General features: G+C 40.7%; 1 protein-coding gene and 1 long non-coding RNA gene across 6 annotated transcripts in view; both read right to left on the reverse strand.

The window, feature by feature from the left end:
- The window catches only part of spock1 (SPARC (osteonectin), cwcv and kazal like domains proteoglycan 1), a 93,917-nt gene extending 68,685 nt beyond the window's left edge, over positions 1-25,232 (reverse strand). For 3 of the 5 annotated variants that reach the window (XM_034883533.1, XM_034883536.1, XM_034883531.1), the window contains exons 1-2: positions 25,018-25,232; positions 24,367-24,501 (exon numbers count right to left, since the gene is read on the reverse strand). In XM_034883533.1, the coding sequence (XP_034739424.1) occupies positions 24,367-24,498 (132 nt within the window). In that variant the 5' untranslated portion in view covers positions 24,499-24,501; positions 25,018-25,232. The remainder of the gene's footprint in view (positions 1-24,366; positions 24,502-25,017) is intronic. The other 2 variants (XM_034883534.1, XM_034883532.1) reach the window with 1 other exon arrangement.
- LOC117951701 lies at positions 10,451-20,471 on the reverse strand. Its single transcript, XR_004658229.1, has 4 exons — positions 20,461-20,471; positions 19,196-19,198; positions 18,736-18,746; positions 10,451-10,567 (listed from the first exon to the last, which is right to left on the reverse strand). It is a non-coding gene; the product is annotated as an uncharacterized LOC117951701 (long non-coding RNA).
- Positions 25,233-26,275: the final 1,043 nt, after the last annotated feature.

Raw genomic sequence — 26,275 nt, forward strand, 5'->3', positions numbered from 1 at the left:
GTAGTACTGATGCCTGAGACAAATTTCCCTCAGGGGACAATAAAGTTATCTTGATCTTGATCTTGACCCTCTGTGTTGTTCTCTCCTTTCTCTCACCATTCATCCCCAGGTGCCCTGTATCTGCCTCTCTCCATTACTGAACCCGTGCCTCTGCATAGAACAGTAATCATGATGGTAAATGTAGAGTAGAACTAAAACCTGCATGGACATGAATTAAAGCAAGCCTATGCTAATTACAAAAAACGTAATAGAATTCATCCTCTTGCAAATAAAATACTGAATTCATAAGCACTTCAATCACCCTTGCTGAAATTCTATACACTCACACTACAGTACAACCCTTTCAATTTCAAACTACACAACCTGCGGTCTTATTATCTTGTCTTGAAGTCAATGTGTTTTTCACACTACATGAATGACTGGCGGCAGGGGGTCATACACAAGATCTTTTACCAGGAGGAATCCCTAATGAGCATGTCTGGTCTCCAAACTATGATTTCTAATGAAAACACACGCGAAAAGTAACACAGGAAAATACATACAGTAAAAAATCACCCAAAAATGGATGTTTGCCAGAAAGAAGCACTCCAAAATGACGGTCCGCTCATTAGCAGCAATAAAACAAAGAAGGAAAAGATGATTAAGGGGTGTTGTCATTGGCAAACAAAATAGTCTGTTTTGACTTCTTTTGTTTTTTTATAGCCTGTGTTCTCACAACTTTGTGTCTCCATAACCTGTGTCTTGCATTCTCATTTGCTGTAGCTCCCCGACAGACTCGCCGACGGGTCCAGATATTTAGCCTGCTAGATATCTGAACTGTTCAAAGCTTGAGACTTACACACAACAATGTGAACAATACACACACACACACACACACAGCGCTCGACTGTCAAAACAACGCTGATCAGGGCAAGTAGAAAATCAGAGCTAAAGTCGTGCAGAGGGAACTAGGCATTACTTGGTCTGGTATGGCCAGTAGCTAATGGTGGCAATTTATTTGCAAAGGTTAGGTAGATAATGCTGCATTACTGACAATACTGAGTCTGACTTACTGACACTGACCGTATTATTACGGTATGTTTTGTCTTTAAAATGATCCTGTTATTGTATTTTGTAGCTACAGTTACCATTGTCCAGCAGATGCTGACATAGTGTAGTCTCAATTTAAATACCCACAGTGTACAAGCTTTATACAAGTATAATGGAAAATAATGCAAATGTTCTAAATACTATCATACAAGAAAAGCCTGTTGCCCCGCTATGAGAGTGATGCACATGGTGGGAGTGGGGCTTTGAACAAATATGTAATATATAATATAAATTACAGCAATCTAAACATCATTTGTATTGTAAATACATATATTTGATAAACTTTCTGAGCACAAAATAAATAAAATCTATAATGCACTCAGCCATATCCGGTTTCACAGGCGCAGACATACGTACCTGACCAGACAGTGATGATGTTGAAAGAAAGAATAGTATATTTTATATGATACAAAACATGCGTTACCAGGGTGATTCTGCTGCTCTTCTTCTTCTTATACAATATGATTATATTTTATTCATTTTGTTAATTTTCATTTCATTTAGTTTTGTTCCCGTAATCCCAACGGGATGTCTAATTTTTCCAGCATTTTAGTTCCCCCAACACTGTAACAGTTTCTCTTATGGGAGTTTTTATCTTGTATCTGCTGTAAGTTTTATGATTGTCTTTTTATCACAAAATGTGTACATTATGCTAAATTTCCACCACTCCACATCGACCCACTTACAAAATAAAAATCTTATTTTCAAAAAGCCTCCGATTTTCCCAAAGAGACCCAGTATCCTCCCTGTCTGGAACAGGTCTGGAGTTAAAGCTCCACATTTTCTCTTCCAGAATAAAAAGTCCACTCAGAATGAGTTGAGTGGATGAGAGATCGTGTCTGTGACACGGCCACAGTCAATAAGCAGAGTAATCACAAACATAATCATCATCACAACAGTTATGATCACCATAATCGGCATCATAATCATCAAGCTGACAGGGACGCTAATCAAAATGTTGATAGTAGAGTGGAAAAGTAATTGAAGTGGATGTCAAGGTATTTATCTCCATTTTAAAGCTGAGGGTGTTTTTTAGACTTCAAGACTTATAAATGTGATGGGGCTGCATGTATGTGTGTCAATGCAGCAGGGAGACAGATGTAGTCAGCATTGAGAAAAGATGTTGTGACTGAGAAGTTTAAGAGAAAATAAAACAAATAATCAAAAATCAAGATTGTTGCAGATTCATTTTTTGCAGACCCCTCACGTAATGGGTATGCCTATGAAAATACATGTAGACAAAATGCCATATAAAAGTCAATTCTGAATTCATCCGGATGACACTCAGCCCCATAAGGTGGAACTTCCGCTCACCTCTGGGACAATTTCAGTCGAGCTGGACGGCTTCCCACCACCTGAAACGTGACGCGGACTTTAGCTGAAAGTTTAGCCGTTTTCTCCCCCTTGTTATCTTTATCAAGACCTTTCCATCACCGCTGACTACATGACATTTAGTCCTGGACAGACTGCCGAGTGACTTGGTGTGATGTTACACACAACACAGATGGCATATCCAAGCTCTTATTATCTCAAATCTTACTGTAAAAAACCCCTAGCTGGGCTGCAAAAACCTTCACCTTAACCACAGTAATAAGCGAACGCTGCAGCCTGCTTCCTCTTTAGTCTCGACAAGGGTGTAAACCAGGGTGTTGACGAGAAGCACAAACACAGACACTATCAAGCTGGGGAATACAGGATCAGATTTAGCAAAGCAACAGAAAAACACAAGTAGTGAAAACAGAGGCTAAAGAGCACACAGTGGCAGCTAATTTGCTTTACAAGTTGAAGATGCTGAATTATGCAAATGCTGAAAAAGCTGTGTGTAAATGTTTGCCCAAAATCCAAGTGTGTACTGTGAGGAAGACTTGTTTAGAGATGAGAGGGAGCTCAAAATAAAAGTGTAGATAAGTCAAATGAGCTCTGTTTTATCTCTCTGGATAACAGAACATTAAGTTCCATATGGCTGCAGGCTGATGACAACATGTGGTCTGCTTTTCGTTTGGAGGCCTCTTTGTAAAACAGATTTGAGCCACTCTTACATGTCCCCATCAAACCATCAGAAAGCAACAGACAGCAAATTGCAACTGAAACTACTCCCGTTAGTGCTTCACTTATAGATCATCATCAGCCTTTAAGTAGAATACTGCATCAAGGACAATCCACTCTTTAGACGCAACTGAACACAAAATAAATTTCCTCTTTTACTGTGGCAGCACTTCAGATCATCATGATAGACACAGTGCAATGTTCAGGTGGTCAAATAAAAATAAAAGGATAAAAACAAAAATTATTTATTTTTATTAATATAAAATAATAATATTAATATTTAAGTAATTAAATAAAAAGTGAATTTTCTTTTTTTTTCTCCGCATATAACTCATAGACTGTGTAATGAACAGAGCATGTGTGAAGTCACCCATTAGTTTGGGGAGATCTCATATCTGTTGTCGAAGTGGAGTGAGGGAGGAGCTGCTTACACTCTGTTATGTTACACACTTTCACTGGCAATCACATCATAGCCACACCCTAAAACACCCCCAGTTTTATCTTTTGTATTTTAAAATCAACGAGACCATAATTAAAAAAAATATCATTCTGTGTTGCAGAAGACTTAAAACTAGCAAATAAGACCATAAAGTCATTATGAAAATGTTATAAATCAAGTGAGAAGAGGGTTATTTTCTAAAAAAGTATATTTATATAGAAACCTCCTTTTGCAGGACATGCAGGTTTAAGGCACTTCGACGAACCAGATGCTTTGTCCATTAATATTATACAGTCTATGGTATAACTTGAGTGATTGTGTGTTGGGCTCTAAGAGCTGCTGGGATGCCCTCATAATATACTTTATTTGTCCTCTGTTGTTATTTTCCATTTTTTACACACACAAACACACACACAAACACACCGACTGAGTAGTTAAGTGGAGGTAAACTAGTATCTCTCCAGCTACCAGTCCTCACTCCGTACATGGTTCTGCAGAGACCTGAAGCTGCTATACCCTCCATCAGCTGTTTGGTGAAATGGAACTGGTAAACTGAATGGTTGTGCGCTTCTCAGATCTATAAAGATGGATGTGTTTCACTGCTGTCGCCTACTGTGCCTTGTCAAAAAACACAGCAAAAAAAAAACTAATGTAGAGTGTAGCACGAGGACGACGCTTAAGGCAAAGCGCGGGGGGGGGGGGGGGGGGGGGGGGGGGGGGAATAGTGGCAATTTTATTAACAGAATTCCTCCCCTCCCTCACATTCTCCATCCATCCTTTTTAACTGTTTTAAATTTAAGATTAAAGCAATACCCATTTCATTTGAAGGATGGCGAATGACACACACACGTGCACACACACACACGCACACACAGGCTCCAGTAAAAGAGCACGATTAAATCATTTTTTCATCAGGACTTCAGGCTCCCCAATGACACATGTCCAATCTGGGATCCTCGCAGCAAGCAGGGAAACATACAGATGACAAAGAGGTCCTAAAGGGGAAATAGTCAGAACACCTGTCTTATAAATATTCTGTAGAATAAAAAATAAAAAAAATTCCAGAATATAGAAGCAGTGCTGTGATACACCCGCAGACCGGGGCTGGAAAGTAACATACTTAAACCTCTATTCTCTGTCGGGTAAAGAGAACAGTAGCTCAGACCCAGTTGCAAAGTCTGTTCTTTTGTGCTTGGTGAATGGAAATCACGGCTTCAAAAGAGCCTTTTTGGTCTGAGGTAGATGGATGTTGTGTTTATGCAAATATGGTGGAAAACTGCTATTTCAGTTCTCCTTTTTGGCATGACATTTCCGTTATGTTTCAGCTTGCTTACACCACCTCTTATCACTTGTACAAAGACCAATTTTTTGGACTTTTGTTGGCATGTCCGCACACACAGAAAATAAAGATATTTAATGTATGTGATATGAGCTTTGACACTTTCCCTTTCATTTTCACAATTTTCATCAAGTTCAGTGCATGTAAATATACACGTTAAAATGCTTCAGTAAATGCCAATCAAATACAATTTTGAATGCAATTGAGCCCTTCACTGGGTTATATTAATAGTTGATTTTTACAAATAATGTCATCTACAACTCTTTGTAATCAGGTTAAATACTGTAGCCATCTTACAGCATCGAGGTGCTTTTCCATCTGCAGCTTGTGATGTGAGTAACACGGTTTAATCAACACGGGTACCCTGACAAGGAATTACACAGCACATGCATTGATCAAAATAGGTACAAGGCCTTGTGTATGTTTCTGCACAACTGTAGTGGAAATTGTAATTTCCTCTTAAGCGCTTCTAGTTCTTTAAGATTATTTTTGGGCTTTTCCGCCTTTAAGGGAGAGGACAGCTAGGTGAGAAAGGGCAGAGAGAGGAGGGAAGACAGGAAACCGTCACAGGTCGGACTCAAACCCCGGACCTCTGCGTCGAGGCATAAGCCTTGAAATATAAGTGCGCCTGCTCTACCCACTGTTCCACCCCTGCCACCAAATTCCAGATTTAAGTGGGAAATAATTTGCGGCACAGGACACATCCTTAGGATCAAATCCTGTGTGTTAATCACTTAATAAAACAAGAAACAACAGACAGTAGCCCAATAATAAAACACAAGTTACTGTAATTGTAGTCTCTCCGCCTCCAGGAGAAGTTTTTCTGATTAGAGCTTGACCAAAACTCTCCTCCTGGCTCATTAGAAAACTGTCTGCTGCAATTAAAGAGGATGAGAGGAGCTGATGCGATTGGTCATTACATTGAAGCTGGCCCCGACTCCACCTTCTATTAATGTATTCCTAAAAATTTGCTTATCCTTCTGTGTGTGTGTGTGGGTGTGTGTGTGTGCGTGTGAGATCACAATACAGTATTAAGGCATGAGCGCTAGCTCCAAACACAAATCTAATACAGATTCTGCACCACAAAGCGGAATCGAACCAATCGAAAAGAAAACTGTGAATGTGTATGCCAGCGTGTGCGTGTATGTGCGCAAATATGTGTTTGTGTATGAGCATGTGTAGGTGTAAGCAGGTGTGTGCATTTGAGTGTGTATTCTGTGAGACGTAACATTACAGCTGCCAGTTTGTGAGTCTGCTACTTCAGAAAGAATTCACAGAGAGAAAAGTAATCTGTGTGTCTGTGTGTTGTGTGAGGGCAGGAGATGCTCATGTTACCAACCACACACACACATAAAGCAATGTATTAAAGCTCAACTTATTGAACTACATAATCTGAGACACACATGTTATAGTCACATTGTCACATTTAAGTTTGTTTCTCAACAACAACAAACTTCAAAGAGCATTTTATGGCTCTGGGTTTCAGAAGAACTAAACACTCCCTGCCGCAATGAGATGTTCAAATCAAAAACTGTAATTACGCTGCAGTTATCGGAGAATCACATTCATCTTGGGTCTTTTAGACAAATCAACACACTAACTATTGTGCTGGTGAATTTGCACCATGACAGGAAATTATTTGTACAGAAAAATCACACGCTTACAAATTGTAATTTTGTGGGCCAACAAAACAAGCGTTACGCCCAATCAAAATTCATAATTTAAATTCCCACTGGTACAGTTGACTGTACATCTGTTGAATTATTGCTAATATTTTTGTTACTATGGTTACATTTCTCTTGGATAATTAGTTTTTTTATATTCTATGATGCGTTTCCATTACATTATTGCATGTATTGCTTTATATTTCACCTCTGTGGCAAAACCCGATGCTACAGTATATTACTTTAGATACTACAGAGAATCAGTTTCCCCTGTGAGGATCAATAACATTTCATGTTCACTTAGTTTTAAGCTGTTACCAATTTACTGTCATCTACTGGCATGTACACAAACACACACACAGACACACACACACACACACACACACACACACAGAAAGGCTAAGAAATGGAAAGAGAGAGTTAAGGAGAGGGATGAAACTGGATTTTCTTCATGAAATGTGATTTGCTCCCTCCAGTGTGGTAATGAGGCAGCATTAAGACTCGTACAGTAGGACAGACCCCTCTTTCTCTTTCTGCCCCTAGCATGGTTTGTTACCGTTCAGCGCGGACACACACATGGCTGAGGATTGGCATTCTGTTTGATGCTCGAGAGCAGCACTGTGTTTGTTTGTCTCTCTGCAGCAGGACTCATTTCTAGCACTAATGACTTAGCAGGCTATTCACAGATGATGCCAATAATGGAGCTGGCATGGTCCAAAAAAATAAATTAAAAAAAATCACTTCTTCTTTGTCTCCTTTCTCTTTCGTTTCTGCATCTTTCCCCTCACTCCCATTACCCTGTTTTGATATCTCCTGGATCATATTCCATTGTGATCCCCATCAGATTCCCGTTCTTCTAAACTCCCATTCAGATTCCCATTCTTCTCCTTCTTCATTCTTCCATCTCTCATCCCTCATCATCTACTACGTCTCTTTGCCAATATATATCTTCACCCTGACCTCTCCGCTCACTTTCCATTCCCCTCATTTACGTCAGGGCTGTTGACACTCTGTTTGAGAACAGAGATTAGCATTTGTTTGTCTCTGCGAGCTCCTGGATTCATTTCTCACACTAATGACCAGGCTGGTTATTAATGGATGATCACAGTAATGGAGCTGTCACTTTCAAATCTGATACTCCTCTGTTTGGCTCTAATATCGCCATCACTTCTATCTCTCCCACTCCTCTGTAACCTACACTTCAGAGTTCAGAATATCGTCGCATCAATATTTCACCATTATGTCTTCATTTATGTTGGTGATACTAGATACACACAACTACTACAGGCCTATTCCTGTTTGACGTGCTGTTAGTAACACAATACGTGCATCATAAACAAAGCACGTTTCTGTAGTACACTAGACTAGGGAAGCTCTACATCTACCTGACCATCTGTATTTGTTTTAGGTTTAAAAGGGACCATTTAAACTTAGTAAATGTAAGATTTAAGGGGATTTATCAAAAGTCACTGGCATCTAATTGAATGTGGTAGCAGTAAAGGAAATAAAGCAGTGGTATTGGTAAAATTATATTAGTCATTTTTTGGAGATGATAATAATGTGGTGCATGAGTTTGTTTGTGTCCTGGCTATAAGCTACTGTTGTGCCAAACTTTTCTCAAAGCTAAACATAATGCTATTTCAAAGCAGCTAAGTATACAAATCATACCGGTATTTACCTGAGCATACACTGTAATCAGACAGGGACACACCTCTAATTGTATCATTTCAATCTATTTACATTGCATTTATTTGGCGGTTTTGTTAAAACTAGTTGTATTATTGTATTACTAGTTATTTTTTACATACACATACATTAGTAGTAGTTTGGGTTCAATGTCCCATGATGCTTTGACGTGTGGATAAGAGGAGGTGGGGATAAAACCTGAGCTTCTTTAGTCAAACCACTCTACTGCTTGAGCTAAAGTGACTCATTTAACAAAGTTTATTGAATCAGTTTATAAAATAATAACTAAGTAGAGAAGTATAGATTTGGGAACTTCTGCGTCATGAATGCAGCAGAAGATGTGTACTATTGTACAGAAAAAACTGTATAATAAGTATACGTCCAGTATATGCACCATCAGTCACACATAGCCTTGCTAGCGACTTTCTATTAGATGGATAGGATCCATACAGGGTATAAAGATAAGGTTTATACAGTGGCAAAATAAAAGAGGCCCCTCTTGATAAATACACTTTACAGCTTGCTGGTTCATTTTTTGCTTCAGAGGGTAGAATTGAGCTGGTGGGAAATTGTTACAAGTACAGAAGCATACAAACATAAAGAAATAAAAATGTTATAGCACTACATTTGCTTTTTTTTCAAAACCCTACAAGGAATAAGATCTTCACTGGCAGTGACTTTACAGTCCCCCTATCACATTTTAAATTATTTTATGTCATTTGTAATGCCACGAAGTGACATACTTTTCATTGTAGCAAGTAAGTTAATGATATCATTGTCATTACATGTTTCATGTGTCACTATACTATTAGGTGTGTTTGATTTATATACCAATGCATCCTGCTGGCGTTTTTCACTCTGTGTTTCCTGAGGTTCTCCAAATAAGGTTGAAGATCTGTTTGCCAGCTGGCAGGAGGTCACACACACCAGTCAGAGTTCAACCCCGTCAGTGGGATTACTCATAACACCCATATCAGGATTGGCATCCTAAGTGCAGTGGTAACAGGTAACACGTGTGGTGGATTTCATCATCACAACGCAGTAGTGTTCTCAACTGATTGCGCCAGTTAACAGCAGTCAAGTTAACTAGAGGCCAAAGAGTTTTCAGTAACCGCAGTGAAATCAAACTGTGCAGTGTGTGGAGACTCGGGGGAGAGCAGAGCACAGAGCTACAAATCTCCGCTGCCACCAACAAGCCTGGAGGCCAGTGCTGTAGTAACTAACCAACCTGCTAAAACACATACAAACACACTTACACTCTCAAAGTTGACAAATCATCGTGCCAGCGGCACAAATCTATGTGTGTGTGTGTGTTTGCGTGTGTAACCCAGGTTAAAAGAAAACAAAAAATCCCTCCAGTCACAATTACACACCAACTAGAAAACATGAACTCACACACAGACACATACGCACGCACGCACACACACACACACAAACGCACATACGCAGACACACGCAACAAACAATATGCAATAAGCAAAAAGAAAATGCAGACTTACCTTTTGTACCATCAGTGAAAAATTGGGATCAGGTTAGACATGAAAGAAAAACAGCAAAATAATATGTCAGATAAACAGGCAAACTGGCATTATGTAATGCCACTAAACACACAGAGTTGTGTTTTGTGCTCAGGCAAATGTTGACAAATTCACTGCATGAATACAGAAAAGTGTGTGAGAGTGTGCCCAGGAAGAAGTTGTAAAAATGTGTGAGGAATCAGACTCTGCTGTGTTTTACCAGAATTTTCTTTGCCTTCGTTAAATGTTTCAGCAGTCAGGGAGAATTATATTCCACACACACACACACACACACACACACACATACACACACACACACACACACTACCTGCTTCGTCACAAAATGTTGACTTTTACTTTGACCTCCACTGCGAAAGTGGAGGTCAAAGACTAGCACAGCTTTAAAATCTGAGTCAGGAATATCAAAGTCTGATATTTTTTTGCTGCCTTGCTTCGTGTCCTTGACAAGGGAGGAAGTGTAAAAAGAATATGAATAAGAAACAAAAGCAAAAACTTATAAAACACGCAGACTAGCCAGTTAAGCTGCTAACATTTGAACTTTTAGGAACATATATTAATTTGGAGTAATTATGTAATTATGATGGAAGCAAAGGAGGAGGTCGGGAGACCTTATCTGTTTCCAACCAACAGTCAGTGTGGTTTTTTTTAATATTTCTAGCATGCAAGCGTTTTTGGCGCGGCTTGAGCCGTGCCTGAGACGTGCGTGTCACGCAGGCAGCGTGCAAGCTCTAACCTGTTAACATGGGAGCCGAAATAAGAACGGACACTGAAGCTGATACTATTCCTGTGAATATATATCAGTCAGGTCAACTGCACTTGAAAATGAAGTTTTGGCTAAATGAATCCAATAATGGCAATACTTAATAAATAGTGCAATCCAAAGTAAAGCTATGTCTGCTATAGTATTGGCAGTGATGGACCCATTTTATCTGTCTGTTTCAGATAAAAGGAGCTCCATGTATTGATCAACAGCATCCCAGCTTAACAAAATCCATGAGAGAGTCACTGGGACCGAGCCAAATATTGCTGTGTTCAAGGTTAGAAGTGCGCACACACACACACACACGCACACACACACGCACACACACACGCACACACACACGCACGCACACACACACGCACACACACACACACACACACACACACACACACACACACACACACACACACCAAAGGAAGACAGAGACCAGAGAGGAGAGCCTGACAATATTCCTTGTGGGCTGTGTGTATGTATGTGTGTGTGTGTGTGTGTGTGTGTGTGTGTGTGTGTGTGTGTGTGTGTGTGTGTGTGTGTGTGTCTCATTAAAATGTGATTGAAGCTTCAGCTCAGAGACCTGACTCAGCTAAGTTTAATTAAAGCTGTCAAACAATTGTGTCACCCTCCAACATGCATAACTATAAATATATATTCATTTTCACACCCACACCCATCTCCCTCGGTCTCTCTCCCTTCCATCAATAGAAGCCTGACATTTGCATAATCAATCTCCCTTTATTCATCCAGAAGACATGACTAGCCATTTGGCTTCACTATTCTTCCCATGTCATTTCCCGTCTCACTACTTGATCACCGGGACAGCCGTTGTCAACACATAAAATGTGCCCCTGTATCACCACAGCCGTACACTAATGGGAGATGGGGAGAGGGAGAGGGAGAGATAGAGAAAGACAGAAAGATGAGGGGTGAAGGAGTCAAGAAAATGTGTGTGTGTGTGTGTGTTTGTGTGAGTCCATCGACTCTGGTTGTAACTAAGTGGGAGGGTTTCCAGTCATCAGAAAACACTGTCAAAGTGAAGACACTAAGCAACAGTAATTTTACCACAAAAACTGAAACTAAATTGCTTCACAACTAGAACAAAGAACTTTTTTCCTACTAAGTCTGCCACCTGTGTACGTACTGCTCAAAAAACATACATCTAGAGGCTAGTGAATCCATGCATACCTAATGGGGCACCAGGGATCAGTTGAATTGTGTCTGTTTGGATTTTGATGTGTGAGATAAACTTACATTGATTGTTATACAGGTCTGATTTTGTCATTCTTCTGTATCTGGACCCCCCTCTGGTCTTGCTGAAATTAGACAGTTTTTGCCTTATGGTAACCAAGCAGTGCTCTCAGTTTGATATCTTCCTGCTGGAGCATTACACATGATTATAATTTAAATATGTTCTGTTAATTTGATTTTGTTTTGGACGACAGCACATGGAGATTGAGCTGGCAGGAGTCTTTTTGTATATTAATTAATAAAAACAAAAATCTTAATGCCAAGAACAGAATCACATATTTTTACCCTTAAGAAAGATTGAATGGTTATGAAAGACAAGCCTTCAAGTTGGTTATGTCTGCAGCACCAAGCAAACCTAGTTTGTGTTTGTATTTGAATGCTGTATGCTCTTATAACATTACCACCTTTTACAGTCAGCTCATGATGACACATGCAAAACTCAAGCACATTCAGCACATTACAGGAACGGCACAACCTGTTGCCAAGAGATGTAGATACTGATTACCAAATACCAGTCATCAGCCCTGCAGTGATTAATTACTTTCATTTAAGTCTGTATGATTTAATGACCACATCATTTTTGGTTTTGGTCTTTCATCTGATCTGATCCGCACAAAAAAAAAAAAAAAAGAATGTGTGCAAAATAGGTTTTTGTCCAATAAGTAACGGTGATATTCCAGGTTGATTTAAAGCAGTATCAAGCTTTGTTGACTGGCGCTTTATGTGCGGGTCCTTGTAGGAGTATCTCATCATATCTTAATAATGCTACTTTGTACAATCGTTTAACTACTATAGTCAATTATGGTATCCTGAATGATTTTTAAAATGAATGAATGTCCCTATGACACTTCATACTCCATGTTCCATTTTACCCTGCCAGGTATACAGGTACGCCTGCTGATTCAAGTCCTGATCACCCCATTGGGTTGTATTTGCTACAACTGCCTCGCTCTACATTATCTCACTTATTACATGGCTACTTACCAAATAAATCAATAATTTGACACAAAATATTGATTTAAGTTTATTGATTTAAATACGACTGTAATGCTTCCGCTAAAGAAAATAGTCCATTCCGTCTCTACGGTTGGAATGCTGCGTCCATAGCAACGTAAACTCGGTGGCTATTTATGCAACCCTTTGTCTATTACTCAACGCCACCTTACGGGCTGTGGTAGTAGCCGTATACTTTATGGGGTGCTGGCGTGGTGGCCAAAGTACCCAGCTGCTTTTTTAATTACTGCAGGAATGGACACATGAGCTGAAGCGTTGTTGTGAGCTATCGGCTGCTCTAATTCACGTTAAACTGATTTGCGTTGACGGTGAAGTGAGACACAGTGAATGGCTTCTTTAGGAATATTTATGCTGACGTTTATGTTCTCATTCATCTTATTTCCTTTTTGCACAGCCGCTGCATGTTGACACACCTCTAAGGTACCGTTAAATATGTTGCCATTTAGCTAAACTAACTAATTAGTGTTGTTGTCCCTACGGCTGTTACTGCGTAGCAATCATAGACGGTATATAAAGATGTAGCAATAGACGGACACCAGATCTGCTGTTATTGCTTGAATTGGAGGACAGAAGTTGCTCCAGGCTTTACCCACTTTTTTTTTTCAACAGAGCTGATAAATTATCCGGACTTCTTTCAGCGGATTGATTGAAAGCTGTCCTCCACAGTGAACAGAACTGTGTCTACGACAGCGGTGTGTAATACTTAGCAACGGTCGAGAAAATAACAGACCGCATTCTACATTAGAATTCAACCGAGCCATGGAATAATCATCTATACCTACTCCTCACTCCATTTGCACTAAAATACTATTAAAAATTAATTGCAAATGAGTTTTAAATTAGAGTTTCTCCTTCAAACCTGGATCTATCTATTTTACCAAAAAAAAGTTTAAATAGGGTACAAGGGATAAAAACACCATCTGGCTAAAATCTAGTTATGTGTCTCTCTGGATTTGAAAGTCAGCCTGAAACAGGACATCCAGCCAGCTGTTACTCCGACAACACTATGACATCTGACTGGAGAGTGGTTGTGTAGTGACGGGCTGAAACTAACTTCAATGCCACCCCCACCACCCAGATCAGCAGCAGTCTGTTTTTTGACCCGCAACACAGAGCAGGAATGACACACTCCCCCCACTCTGACAGCAGAAGCACCCCAACAGTAAACTGGATTTTTCTCCATTAAGAGAGGACAGTAACAACATGGTAGTGAAATGTAATTCCTGGATTACAGCTGGAGGACAGTGTAAAGGCTCTTTCCTACCTTGCCATCCTAAGAGGACATGCATTTAACAACAGGAAATGTTATGTAATTTGGATATTATATCTCTATTTTGGGCATTTTTGTTAGTCTTAGTAGGGGTATGACGCTATGGCAAAGTAGTTTGGTAGGTTGTTCGTTACATCAACCACTTTGGTCCAAACTGAAATAAGTGAACCCCGCAGAATGATTGCGCGATCACTTTGGTGATCAAACTTTTCCGCTAGCGCCATTATCCGTTTAACATTGTAGTTGGTCCAATACTTTAAATATTGACCAACTACTTGCAAAAGTAATGACAGCCCCATCAACCTCTGACATAGTTCATGTTTAGTGCTAATTAGCAAAGGTTAGCATGCTAACACGGTAGACTTAGATGTGCTAGCATTTACCACAATCCACCACTGTGGCTCAGTACAGCACTGGGCTGCTAACATGGCTGTACACTATTAGTCTTATTATTTTCAGAGAGCTGATGGGAAAAGCAGAGAAGAAACAGAGAGAGACTGTCAGAAGAAGCAGCGGTCAGTTCACTTTCACTTCCCGGGAGTCTTTGGAGAACCTAACAATGTCTAACTACATAACCCAGAGGGCCAATGGTTGAGTTGTCCACACACATGTACAAATGCGCGCCCACTCACACTCACTCACACACACACACACACACACACACACACACACACACACACACACACACACACACACACACACACACACACACACACACACACACACACACACACACACACACACACACACACACACACACACACACACACACACACACACACACACACAGACCACAACTTTACATGCAGTATTTTTTCTACTATTCAGCTATTCGTTCCCATAATTCCAGAGAGTTCCCAAGAGAAAAGCAGGAAGTTACTTAGCTGCTGAAAACTACAAAATTATGCAGTGAGGAATATGGAAAGGCACTAAGAGTGACAATGAACAGATCTGCCGCATCTTTTCTCTCTCTCTCTGTCTCTCTCCCAGGAGCATCCCATGAGCTGCAGAAGCAGACACCTCCTGAATTATTGAAGCAGAAAAGATCTGTCAAAACCACACACACTTACACACAAACAGAAACTTTATCCCAGCCCTCAGGGGCAAATTAGATAATGACCTGTTCAGTCTGACATGGTTTCAGAGGCCAAAAAACTGACTGGCTGTGATTTATTCCACACTATGACACTCAGGGTTTGCATGGCTACTTTTAAATGTGATTAGTGCAAGACACCTTGCTTGTTAATAAAATCCGCTGCATTACATAATATGTTAGGCTGCCTCATAAACAAAGTATGTAAGATTAACTTTGGTAAAGGTATTAATGGTCCCCAGAGGATGAATTGTAATCTTTATGATCTCCGGACCTTACATATGGTGTCGTCAAGTCAAATTTGAGATTTTTGACCAATTCTTGGCTTTATGATCAAAAACCTACAAAAGTAATGAGATTCCCATCACCATCAGCTGTACTTTGCTTTTAATGCTTAGTTGCACATGTTAGCAGGCTAACATGCTAAGCTAAGATGGTGACATGGTAAATCTCATACCTGCTAAACATCAGCACGTTAGCATTGCTAATGTAAGCATGTTAATGTGCTGATGTTAGCATTTAGCAGAAAGCACCACAAAAGAAAACCAAAGTAAGAGAAGATGTGTCCTTAGGATCAAGACAATTCTCTTGCTCAGCCAATTTGTATCCAAGCAGCACTAGACAACTCATGTATCACCTACATACAAAAGTACCCTATTTGAGCTCTGATTTTCTTCCTCAAAAAGAGGACATAAAACATCCTAATTAGAGAGTTTATCTCTCTTGCTGTGTAAAAATAATTTTGATTTAAAGGTGTCTATTATATTCCAGGGCTGTCTTGCAAGGCAAACACCCAGGACCTCACACTCTCACAACAATGCTATCACTGTGCCAGCAGAGACTTTCTATTTGGCAGAGTAACAAGCAGGAAAATAGGGCTGCTATGGCTCATCTCCACTCATAGATTCAACTTATAAAACAGATTACAAGACAAATCAAACACTGGCATATACAGAGACATAGAGAGAGCCAAACATCTGATCACTACCGGTGCACAGTGGGGGTGACAGCTTCATTAATTGCAATGGTGACAGAAACACAAAGACATACAAAAATATTCTGACTTATAGAGTATACAGCTATATTTTCCCTCTGACACTAAGCCATGATGATCAAAACAAGCTATGCATATTTATGCATGAAACTGTACACAATTCTGTTCATAGGTCTGAAGGTTTTCTCTCTCTCTCACGCACACACACGCACACACACACACACACACACACACACACACACACACACACACACAAGTCCTCCCTTTCCATCAAAACCAGCTGCTACAGACGTAATTTGAAACCCTACAATATGACAAACATATGTTGACAGAAAGCTGTCTGCCTGTCATTAGAAAAATGTGTTTTTTAAACAACTGCAGACATGCAGGGTAATAGCATAGTAACACTTGAAATTTAAATGAGAGTGAATGTGTTTTAGCGCTAAAACAATTCGTCGAACCATCAATCAAATGACTGACGGAAAATGAGTAAAAACTATAATTTTGGTAATTTTTTGAATTGAATAGTTCTCAATAACTTTCACTGGTTCTACATTATCAAATGTCGGGATATGTGGATTTTCTCAGTTTGACATCAATGGAAACTGAAAATCTTTGTGTCAACTTGAGCACTCATATTGTATATTGTATAATCAATTTTATTTTGAAAAAGTTGACATATGACTTAGTGATCGTTAGTTACATTATAGTTAAGCGAAATGTAGTGTGCATTAATTAGATCCTTAACAAAATACCCCAACAGATGAACAAAGCATTCTGGTGAGCAATGGAATCCTCTGTAATGCTGTAACTTAGTCTGTTAGCCTGCTAACATTTGTTAATTAGCAGTAAACACAAATCACAGCTGATGCTGACGGGAATGTTATTAGTATTGCAGGTATTTGGTCATAAACCAAAGTTTTGAACAAAAGAAAACATGGACCTGATGAAGCTGCCATTTGATAAGTGTGATACAGTATATGTACAGTAGCTCCTTCTGCAGCTCACAATGTATCCTGAGAGGGACATGGATGTCTGTAGATATCCATTCCTTTGTTTTACCACAAAAAAAAAGTCAACCTAATGGTGGAGCAAGAGGAGAAGTTAGAATCATCCTCTGAAACCAAAAATGCCTGTCCAAAATGTTCAAGACAATCAATGGGCATATCACCTTTCTTGGCTTGATTTTTTGAATGTATTTCAGGGTATTTTCCAGTGGTCTGAGGGTGTTTGTTCTCTATCTTGGTAAATCTTTAAACAAAAGCAGCAAAGCAGACAGAATCTCTTTAAAAGAATCAACAGCTTAGCAGGAGCGCTTCTTATCATAGCCAAATAGATGGACAGAAAGACACTCCCCACAGAGAGAGAGAAGGGAGTTAAGAGGGGCTGCCATGACAAAGCTGACTGAAGTACACACATACACACACACACACAACCACAGACACACACACACACACTTTATTGATGACAGATTCCACATTCCGCATCCTTCAATCCTCCGTCCGTCCATCTGTTTTGCCCACAGTGTGGATGGGCTTCACATGAATGCTCCTCCTCTTCCTCTCTTCTCCTACCATATATCTTTTTTCCCCCCATACGCTCTTTCTTATCGTCAGCCAAAATTACACTGGAAATCATTTAGCTCCCCTGCTGTGTCTATCTCTCTCTGTTCTACCCTCCAACACACACACACACACAAACACACACACACACACACACACACACACACACACACACACACACACACACACACACACACACACACACACACACAACCTATTTCTCCTGGTCACAAGGGACAGTGACCTTTTGTCTAGCCTGTGACCTAATTGTCCTCCAATGTATCTGTGAGCCTGTGTCTGCGTATGTATGTTTGTGTGTGTATTCTTCCCTCTTCACACTCATATTGATTATATCAAGGCTCCAATCACGGTTACCAGGCCCTGTAAATTTACTGATCGATCGTTCCAAGAGCCTAAGGGCGGATGGGAAGCTGCGTGTGTGTGTGTTTGGGTGAGCATTGGTACACATGCAGAGACAGCAGCTGGAGAGAGATGTGAACATTTTCCATGAGTCAGTTTAAAGGGGCTATGACTCAGAAGAATCTCCGTCAGTGCAGAGATAAGAATCAACCTTCTCTCATTTAAAATCAATAACATGGAGGGAGGAATGTGCATGCAGAAGGAAAGCGTGGAAGAGGAAATAGGGATGAAAGAAATAGAAAGTGTGAGAGCGAGAAGGTTTATTTTTAAGGGCACTTTTTCATCAAGAATTAGACGTGAATAAAAACGAAGGAGGGAAGAGCCAGGAGGAGAGCATGGAGGTGATAAACGGTCTGAGGAGAAGGTAGGCTTAAGAGAAGAAAGTGAAATGGAGGACAGAGCAAAGAGGAGATAAGAAAGAATGACAGCTGCTCACCCAAGTCTTCACTTAATTGAAGGGAATACTGTATGTCTCCAGTGTGTGTGTGTGTGTGTGTGTGTGTGTGTGTGTGTGTGTTTCAAAGAAAAGTTGAAGGTGACTCCAGGGTTCGTCACGCCTAAGTTGCTTCTCTAAACCGCATCCCGCCCTTCCCCCTCAACTGCGCAACCAGCCAATCAGGACACACACAAACATTATACATAACAGAAGACGGACAGTTCATCTGGATTCAGTGGGAAGCTCCCAGGTATGAATGTGTCAGACTGGGGCTGAAAAAAGAACATGCAAGCTAAGCAAAACCCTCTCCTCCATCAATGGAAAAGGGGAAAACATGTAACACAAGCTACCACACTGCCCAGCTTTAAAAAGGAAAATAATAGTGTTGTTGAGGCGGCCGCTATAGCAGAAAAACACTTAACATTTAAATGCTGTAAACACACACATGCACACACACAGTCCTCTTGTTTTGATAAAGGGAGACAGCAGGGGTCGGTGACTGGCAGCCCCGGAGAGATTGTCGTCTTGGAAAAGTGAACACTAATGGTAAAAGATGACAATATTTAATCGTCACCATAAGGCTGAGCTGAGAAAGGCCACACGCTCTGACACACGTATATGCACACACAGACTTAGTACTTGGAGGTCTGTGGCTCGCCAAGCTTTTCACCATGCCACCAGGTCCGCCAGCTAATGTGTAGACAGTTTGGAGACGGCATGTATTTACACAAATGAATGAGGAAATATTAAGCACACATCCGACGTGGCTCATAAAAAAGATGTACTGCATTTCTGTGAACCTGACAGCATGCAAGCAGGAAGGAAGACCGGATTTGGTAAGGAAACAAGAAAAAAGTTAGGGAAGGAGGACAGTAAAAACAAACAACAGGCTCAGAAGTGTGAAAACAACTTTTCCTCCTCTTGAGGATAAAAGTAGGTCTGCCTGAATGGCAATGACAGCTTTTCTGTCACTGTTTGCAGAGAGAGATTCAGCTAAGAGATACAAAAGATGGAGAAGAGAGGAGAGGAGATGGGAAGGAGATACAAGACAACCCAAGAGAAATAAAAGAGGTGTATTTTTTGGCAAAATTGGATTCAAATCAGTCAATCTGATGAAAGAATTAGTAAAAAGTCTAAAGATTTGACCTTTTTGTGCTTTTGGTACAACAGATACATTGTGGTCTGTACCAAAAAAACGTATGTAGGTCAATGTCTACGTACCCACTTGACTGAGATCTCAGATATTTGATCCCAGTCATGGCATCAGCAGGTCCTGATGATCAGTTCTCTACACACAGTCTCATGATAGATCAAACCTATGCTCATTATGTACAGACTCTCAGACACCAACGCTCACTGTGCCTTTACCTCAATACAAAATACAAACTACCCATGCACAACTTACATTTACTAATAATAGGCTCGCTCAGGCCAGAATAGCAGAACTGGCTCGAACCAGCCAGCTCAGCAACAAACAGACCATAATATTATGTGCAGTATTAGCTGAAAGGCTTCACTGCTGTCTAAAAAGCAATTAAACCAGGAGCTTTTTTAAATGCTGATCTCCAATCTTTCAATAACCTCTAGAATAGCTTAGTTCCAAATGATCAGTATTTCTTTCTTTCAATGCGAAGACCACAGAAGATTGAGGTCAGCGGTTTTAACACGCAAGGTGAACGAGGCGAAGCAATTAGGGAAATCATTTAGAAATGGTGAGGGACTACAATTATCAGTCACAATTGTGTCTATTGTATTTGTAATTGTGTCTATACACTTCAGGAAAAGCATCCTCAGGTTCACTCGACTTCCAAATGTATGGATTGTAAATGTGTCTCGCAGAGCGAGAGAGAGCACACGTGCATTACCAGACAGTGTGGAAATCACTATAGTTACACATTCACGCACCACAGCCTGCTGTTGTTACCAGATGTACTGTATATTGGTTAATAAGCTCTTTTGTTTTACTGCGGCTGCTCCAACCAATGTTCCAGCAACAGGGCCTTCCAATATTCCCTTTTGTCCTGAGCAGAACACTCTGATGTAGCCAACAACACGAGGCAGCGGCAGGCTTACGACAGAGTTGACCCTGCTTGAAACAGAAACTCAGTCGAACTCAGCACCACATACAAATGTGTTAATATTAACTGCTGCTATACTTTATTTGGATAAAAGCTCATGCAAATTAAAGTGCTGATTCTAACCTAAGGAAAATGAAAACATTGTAGGTATATATTAAAATGAGCGATTTGGCAAAAGTGCAACAAAGACGGTCGAAAAAAATGTAAGATTAGGAAATATTATGCATATAGCATACTTGAACCAAAGCCACTGCACTAGAAAAATAAAATAACACTTTTGAACAAGACAACTCAACTAATCAGACAGTTACACAATGGTGGCATGTGTGTAGTCTAGCTCAGCCAGCAAGGCTGTCCACAAACGTCAGTCTGAAGCCGACACACTGTCATTAATTCCACAAATGAGTCCTTTTGTTAGATGAATAAAGTGTACAAGCAAGTAGCGAAGCTGCTGGCTTTGTTTTGATTGAAGAACATTTTTTGAACTAACAATATGTGATGGTAATGAGCGGTATTTGTTTTTAGTTCTAAAGCATTTCCTTCCTCAATAGAGGTGGACTAGAATAAAATTGTCTCTGTCTGCATTATGCATATCTTCCAACAGTCCAGCTGTTCAGAATGTGCCTAGGCAAAAGACTTTTTTTTTTAAATATTTTCAGTATGTTTTCAAGATAAGCCCCATGAACTTTGACTGTTTTACTATTGCACCAGCTCCCCTGCTAACAAATGGGCATTCATGCATTATGCAGGAGGGAGCAAGTGGCTCATCAGTGATGCAGAGTAAAACATGGCAGGCAGGGGAGAACAGCAGAGAGGAGGAGTCATGGGTGAGGGCAGAGTGAGAGGGAGGGGGATATAGAGAGGGTTATGGTTGAGGAAGCACAGGGTCGCTCCAGAGAAAGAAAATGAGTGAAAGAGAGAAGCGTGGAGGAAAAATGGGGAGTTCATGACTCAATGAAAATGAAGAGGAGGGGGGTGAGAATGACTGACAGAGAAACATGAATGATTGTAATTGACATGAACAGATACTTCAGGGTGTAAAGGATAATACATGATTAAAATCTGGTGGCCAATTATGACATCAAGTCAACATAGATCCATAATGGAGCTCACTTGAGGCTTCATTTAAAAAAAAAAAAGGATAAAGAACTGGCTGTTTTTTCCATAAATAGTATACCTATATATTTTTTACCAACGTTCCCATAAATATTGCCATGAAAGACGTAAGACAAAATGATCTACTGCTGGCAAGGTAAAAAGGCTAGCTCACTACTGTATTCTGTGTCATTTCAATTCAAATTCTTTGTAAATTTAGACTGTTGCATCAGTCAAATCAGTGTGGGATTTTGATCCTAAATTTTCAAAATGTATAAGCAGCCTGCTTTTCGTCATCTCTAAATACGCTGTTATGGACATGTCAAACAGTATGGTTTAAGGCCATGATCGACAAGTCATTTCACCACACATTTCTCACAATTGTCAACTCATCTGGGAATAAATCGCACAATGTAAAAAGGGACTTTGAACACATCATGATCACATCTTCAGATAATCCAATTTATGGTGGTTGATGGTTTAAAGAATGGTTGTTTTTAGGTTCAAATACAGAACCACATTTTCCTAGTCTAAGGCCTTGCTGCCTGTCATATTAAAGGGGTTGGTACCAGAGAGGGGAGGAGAGAAATGAGCAAAGACAGAATGGAGGAGGAAAGAAGACACAGTGGGACAAAAGACAGCCAATGTTGCAGGAGACAAATTGCACCCAGCAGGTGTGATAGGGCACACAATACACACAGACACACACATAAACACAACAGCAGGTTGGTAGCAGTGCTTGAAATATTAAACATAAATGTCACAGCCTTTCCCTCTATCCATTTGCTCCTCTTCTCCCCTCCTCTCTCTCCCTCCTCTCTGCTCTTGTCCTCCGCCTTCCACTGACAGTTTCCTGTTAATGAGTTTCACTTGCACAGGAGACCACAGAGTGAAATAAAGAGAGGGTAGCGCACGCATGAACACGCGCACACACACACACACACACACGCACGCGCGCGCGCGCGCGCACACACACACACACACAAACAACACTGCAGGTAGTAGAGCCTTGACTGAGTGTATACAGACATGACTAATACTGTCTCTCACATTGACAATTCCTAACTGTAAGGGGAAGGCCGGCTCTAATAAGACCAAAGTTAAAATTGTTCTCTGAAATCTTTAGAGAACATGGAGCATAGTATCAAAACGCAAAGCCAGTGGTTACCCTACTGTCTCCAGCAGCCTGATGACGACTGGTTAGACTGCAGATTATGTTAGTTTAGCATTGTTGTCATTCTCCAGCTGAGACCAGAGACAGATCTTAGAGTAAGACTGTAGAAGTCAACACATTGTGAGAAGAACATACTTGTCCAAAGTCTATCCAAATACCAAGAGTAACTGAAGTCATTATGTCCATGACACGAAGCATCCAGTTCAAACACAAGCAACCCCTTTAGTTTCCCCTTAAGTAGCTGTAAGCTTGTTAAAATCACACCGTCTGGCAGCGTCACACATATTCTCTTCCAGCTCTTCACTGAAGCTGTGTAATGTTTACACTGAGTAAAATATTCAAACCCCGGACTGCATATGTTTTATGGATGCATCATTTCATCAAATGGAAATACTCTTGATGTCTTGTGCAACGTTTTATACACATGTCCCACGACATTCAGCTCGATGCATCCGGTATCTTTGGGTTTGAACAATGTGGCTGCACAGCAACTGGCTGAATACACGCTTTAGTTCTTATTTCACAATAATTAGGCCTACATGTTGGTGTCACTGCAGAGAATCATGCTTAGACTCAAGATCTTTGTATGAAGAACCGGCTTTACTCACTAAGTTTTTCTTAAGTCAAAGCCTCAAAGCCATTTTTCAGAGCATTTCATCGGCATTTTAACCATAACAACCAAGGTTTCAAACCTTGGCCAAATCTTAGACAATCATGGTTTATCCAAGAGTGAAACTGAAATGCTTACACATCAATTTTGCATCTGTATTGACTCATTGAGTCAGCTGACCCACAGTCAACCGTAGAGCTAACATAGCCACTTCTCAGTAAACAATATCATCCATCTTAGGCCTAATATCCCTAAAGACTTGAGCCTCAATGAGTCACCATAATGGGTTTACATCTGAACTACACACAGACATCTACACACAAGCACTAACTCCTGTGTGGACATACAAAACCTAAACCATTACTGCACACGTTGTTCTTCACTGTGTGTTATGAAATGCCACTGGACTTTCAGCTGTTAGGGAAAAACTCAGTTCTTGTGATTCTGACTGATATAGATGATCAATTATCAAAAGTTATAAAAGCCCACAACAAAATCAACATTGGCAAATACAAACAGTCAATTTGGTCGGGGAAAATAATTCAGTCAGTCGAATAATAAGCTATAAACCATATGCAAAAGCCTGATGTTCTCTGTCTGTCTGTCTATGAGTCTGCTTTCAACCAGGATTCGAACCTGCTGAGTTTCTCAAAGGTGGATTATGCCTGCTGGCGAGAGCTCAAGTGGTCACAGGGTGTATCAAGGGCGTAGCTCTTGACTGACACACACACACACACACACACACACACACACACACACACACAAATTATAATGCCCCTTTCGGCGAGATGTTGTGTCTCTCAGGTAAACTCACATCTCTGAATCTGTTCCAGGATCTGTCCTTATACTGAGCCACGGTGCTCAGCCATTTGTCGTCACTGATACCGGAGACCGCTGTTTCTCTGCTCAGCAAGAGAGCCACGACAGGTAGCAGAAAGAAGAACATCTTCTAAAGGGAAAGACACAGAGAGAGAGAGAGAGAGAGAGAGAGAGAGAGAGAGAGAGAGAGAGAGAGAGAGAGAGAGGGAGACATAGGATGGATAGAGCCATTCAGAGTGAGAAAACAGAAACAGGAGCATGCAGCAAAGTGTTAGATAGCAGCATGAAGTAATATCGAACACTTTCCAGAACACAGAACTCTCCTATCGTGACGCATGATAGCTCAACATGTCAAAATTGAATGTAACAAGCAGCTAAACGAACCAGTTTATGACTGTGGCGTGCTCATGTTATTAAAATGCTGACCCTTCTTCTAATCGGATAATACATATTGGAGAGTTGTCGCCGCGCCAGATGGGGCACCGCGCGAAACCATTAGCTCGCGAGCTTCCCCTCCGCCAATTTTAAAAAGCAATTAGCGGCGTCAACACTTGCCGCCCCCACGGAGCTTTGTCTCGGCTCTCATCTGCTTTATCCTCCGTCCGGCGGGAGTAGCATCATGAAAGTCGAAAACTACTTTACCTACCTGGGATAGTTCGCTTGTTTCCAATTTATCTGATTCCAAGGGAAAAATAAGTCCACGGCCCCGGGCACTCCGGCGGCACCCGACTGCTTGTAGGATAGACTGCAAAAAGGGAGCTGCGAGGACGAGAAGACCGGGAGCTTTCTCCTCCTCCTCGGTCACCAGACACCGCCTTCTCTCTCTCTCTCTCTCTCTCTCTCTCTCTCTCTCTCTCTCTCTCTCTCTCTCTCTCTCTCTCTCTCTCTCTCTCTCTCTCTCTCTCTCTCTCTCTCTCTCTCTCTCTCTCTCTCTAATACGCGCTCAGTGTGTCATTGATTTTGAGCAGGGGTCTTCAAACACAAATTTCATTTTAGTCACGCCCCTCTATTGTGGTATTCAAGCTTGTGTCCACTGCAGTAAACATAATCAGGATACATAAACCATAAAATCAGCGCTGTGTCGGTGCTTGAAACGTCTCCAGTTTCATCTCCCTCAGCGGGGGGCTTGATACGCTTTTTAGCCCCACGGACAGAGGCCTGCCACATACAACGCTCTTTTTCACGAGAACACAATTCATAAATGGGCCACATAACTAGGACGTACAAATATAACGATATACTGTATGTTGAAATATTTAATATGTAACTCTCTGCTTAGCTGCGTCTGGGTTTTCTTCACTTTGGCAACACTCGTGTTTCTCTTTTCTCTTCTCTCTCTTTCTCTCTCTTTGCATGATGTGTGTCTGGATGTGGGGTTGTTCAGCGAGAAGATTGTTTTGTTGTTCACTAAAGCTTTGGCGCTAGTGTTCGTGTCTGTGGACTATCTAGTGGCACCACTCTCCTTTATGTGTGGCTCAGTTCAAGTCTGTTTTATTGAATTGTTTTGGCAGAGGAGGAGCGGGGGGTTTGGTACAGCTCCTTATCTCCCTGTTTCACATACAATCCTATTTTAACTTTTCTGGCAGACACCACAACTTTGTTTTGTACTGCTTGTAATTTTGGAAAGTATTAACAGTATTCATTTAGTAGAGAAGAAGAGTAGTCAGTCGTTTCCTATTGCAATTCTGGATTGATCTTGTATTACATGGGCAGTGAACTTTTTTCCTCCAAGAAAACTAAATCTTATAGATTTTTCTTTTTATTTCCTTTTCTTGGTCCAGGAACAAAGCTCATTAAAAATGAAATAAAGAAGTAATACACACTAGTATAAAACTGTGTTTGCTGTAGGATTGATATGAGAGGTCCGGTCAAGTGACCTCCTAAACCTTTATCTATGAAATACT

This window comes from Etheostoma cragini, chromosome 10 (assembly GCF_013103735.1).
Source record: "Etheostoma cragini isolate CJK2018 chromosome 10, CSU_Ecrag_1.0, whole genome shotgun sequence".
Lineage (NCBI taxonomy): Eukaryota > Metazoa > Chordata > Actinopteri > Perciformes > Percidae > Etheostoma > Etheostoma cragini.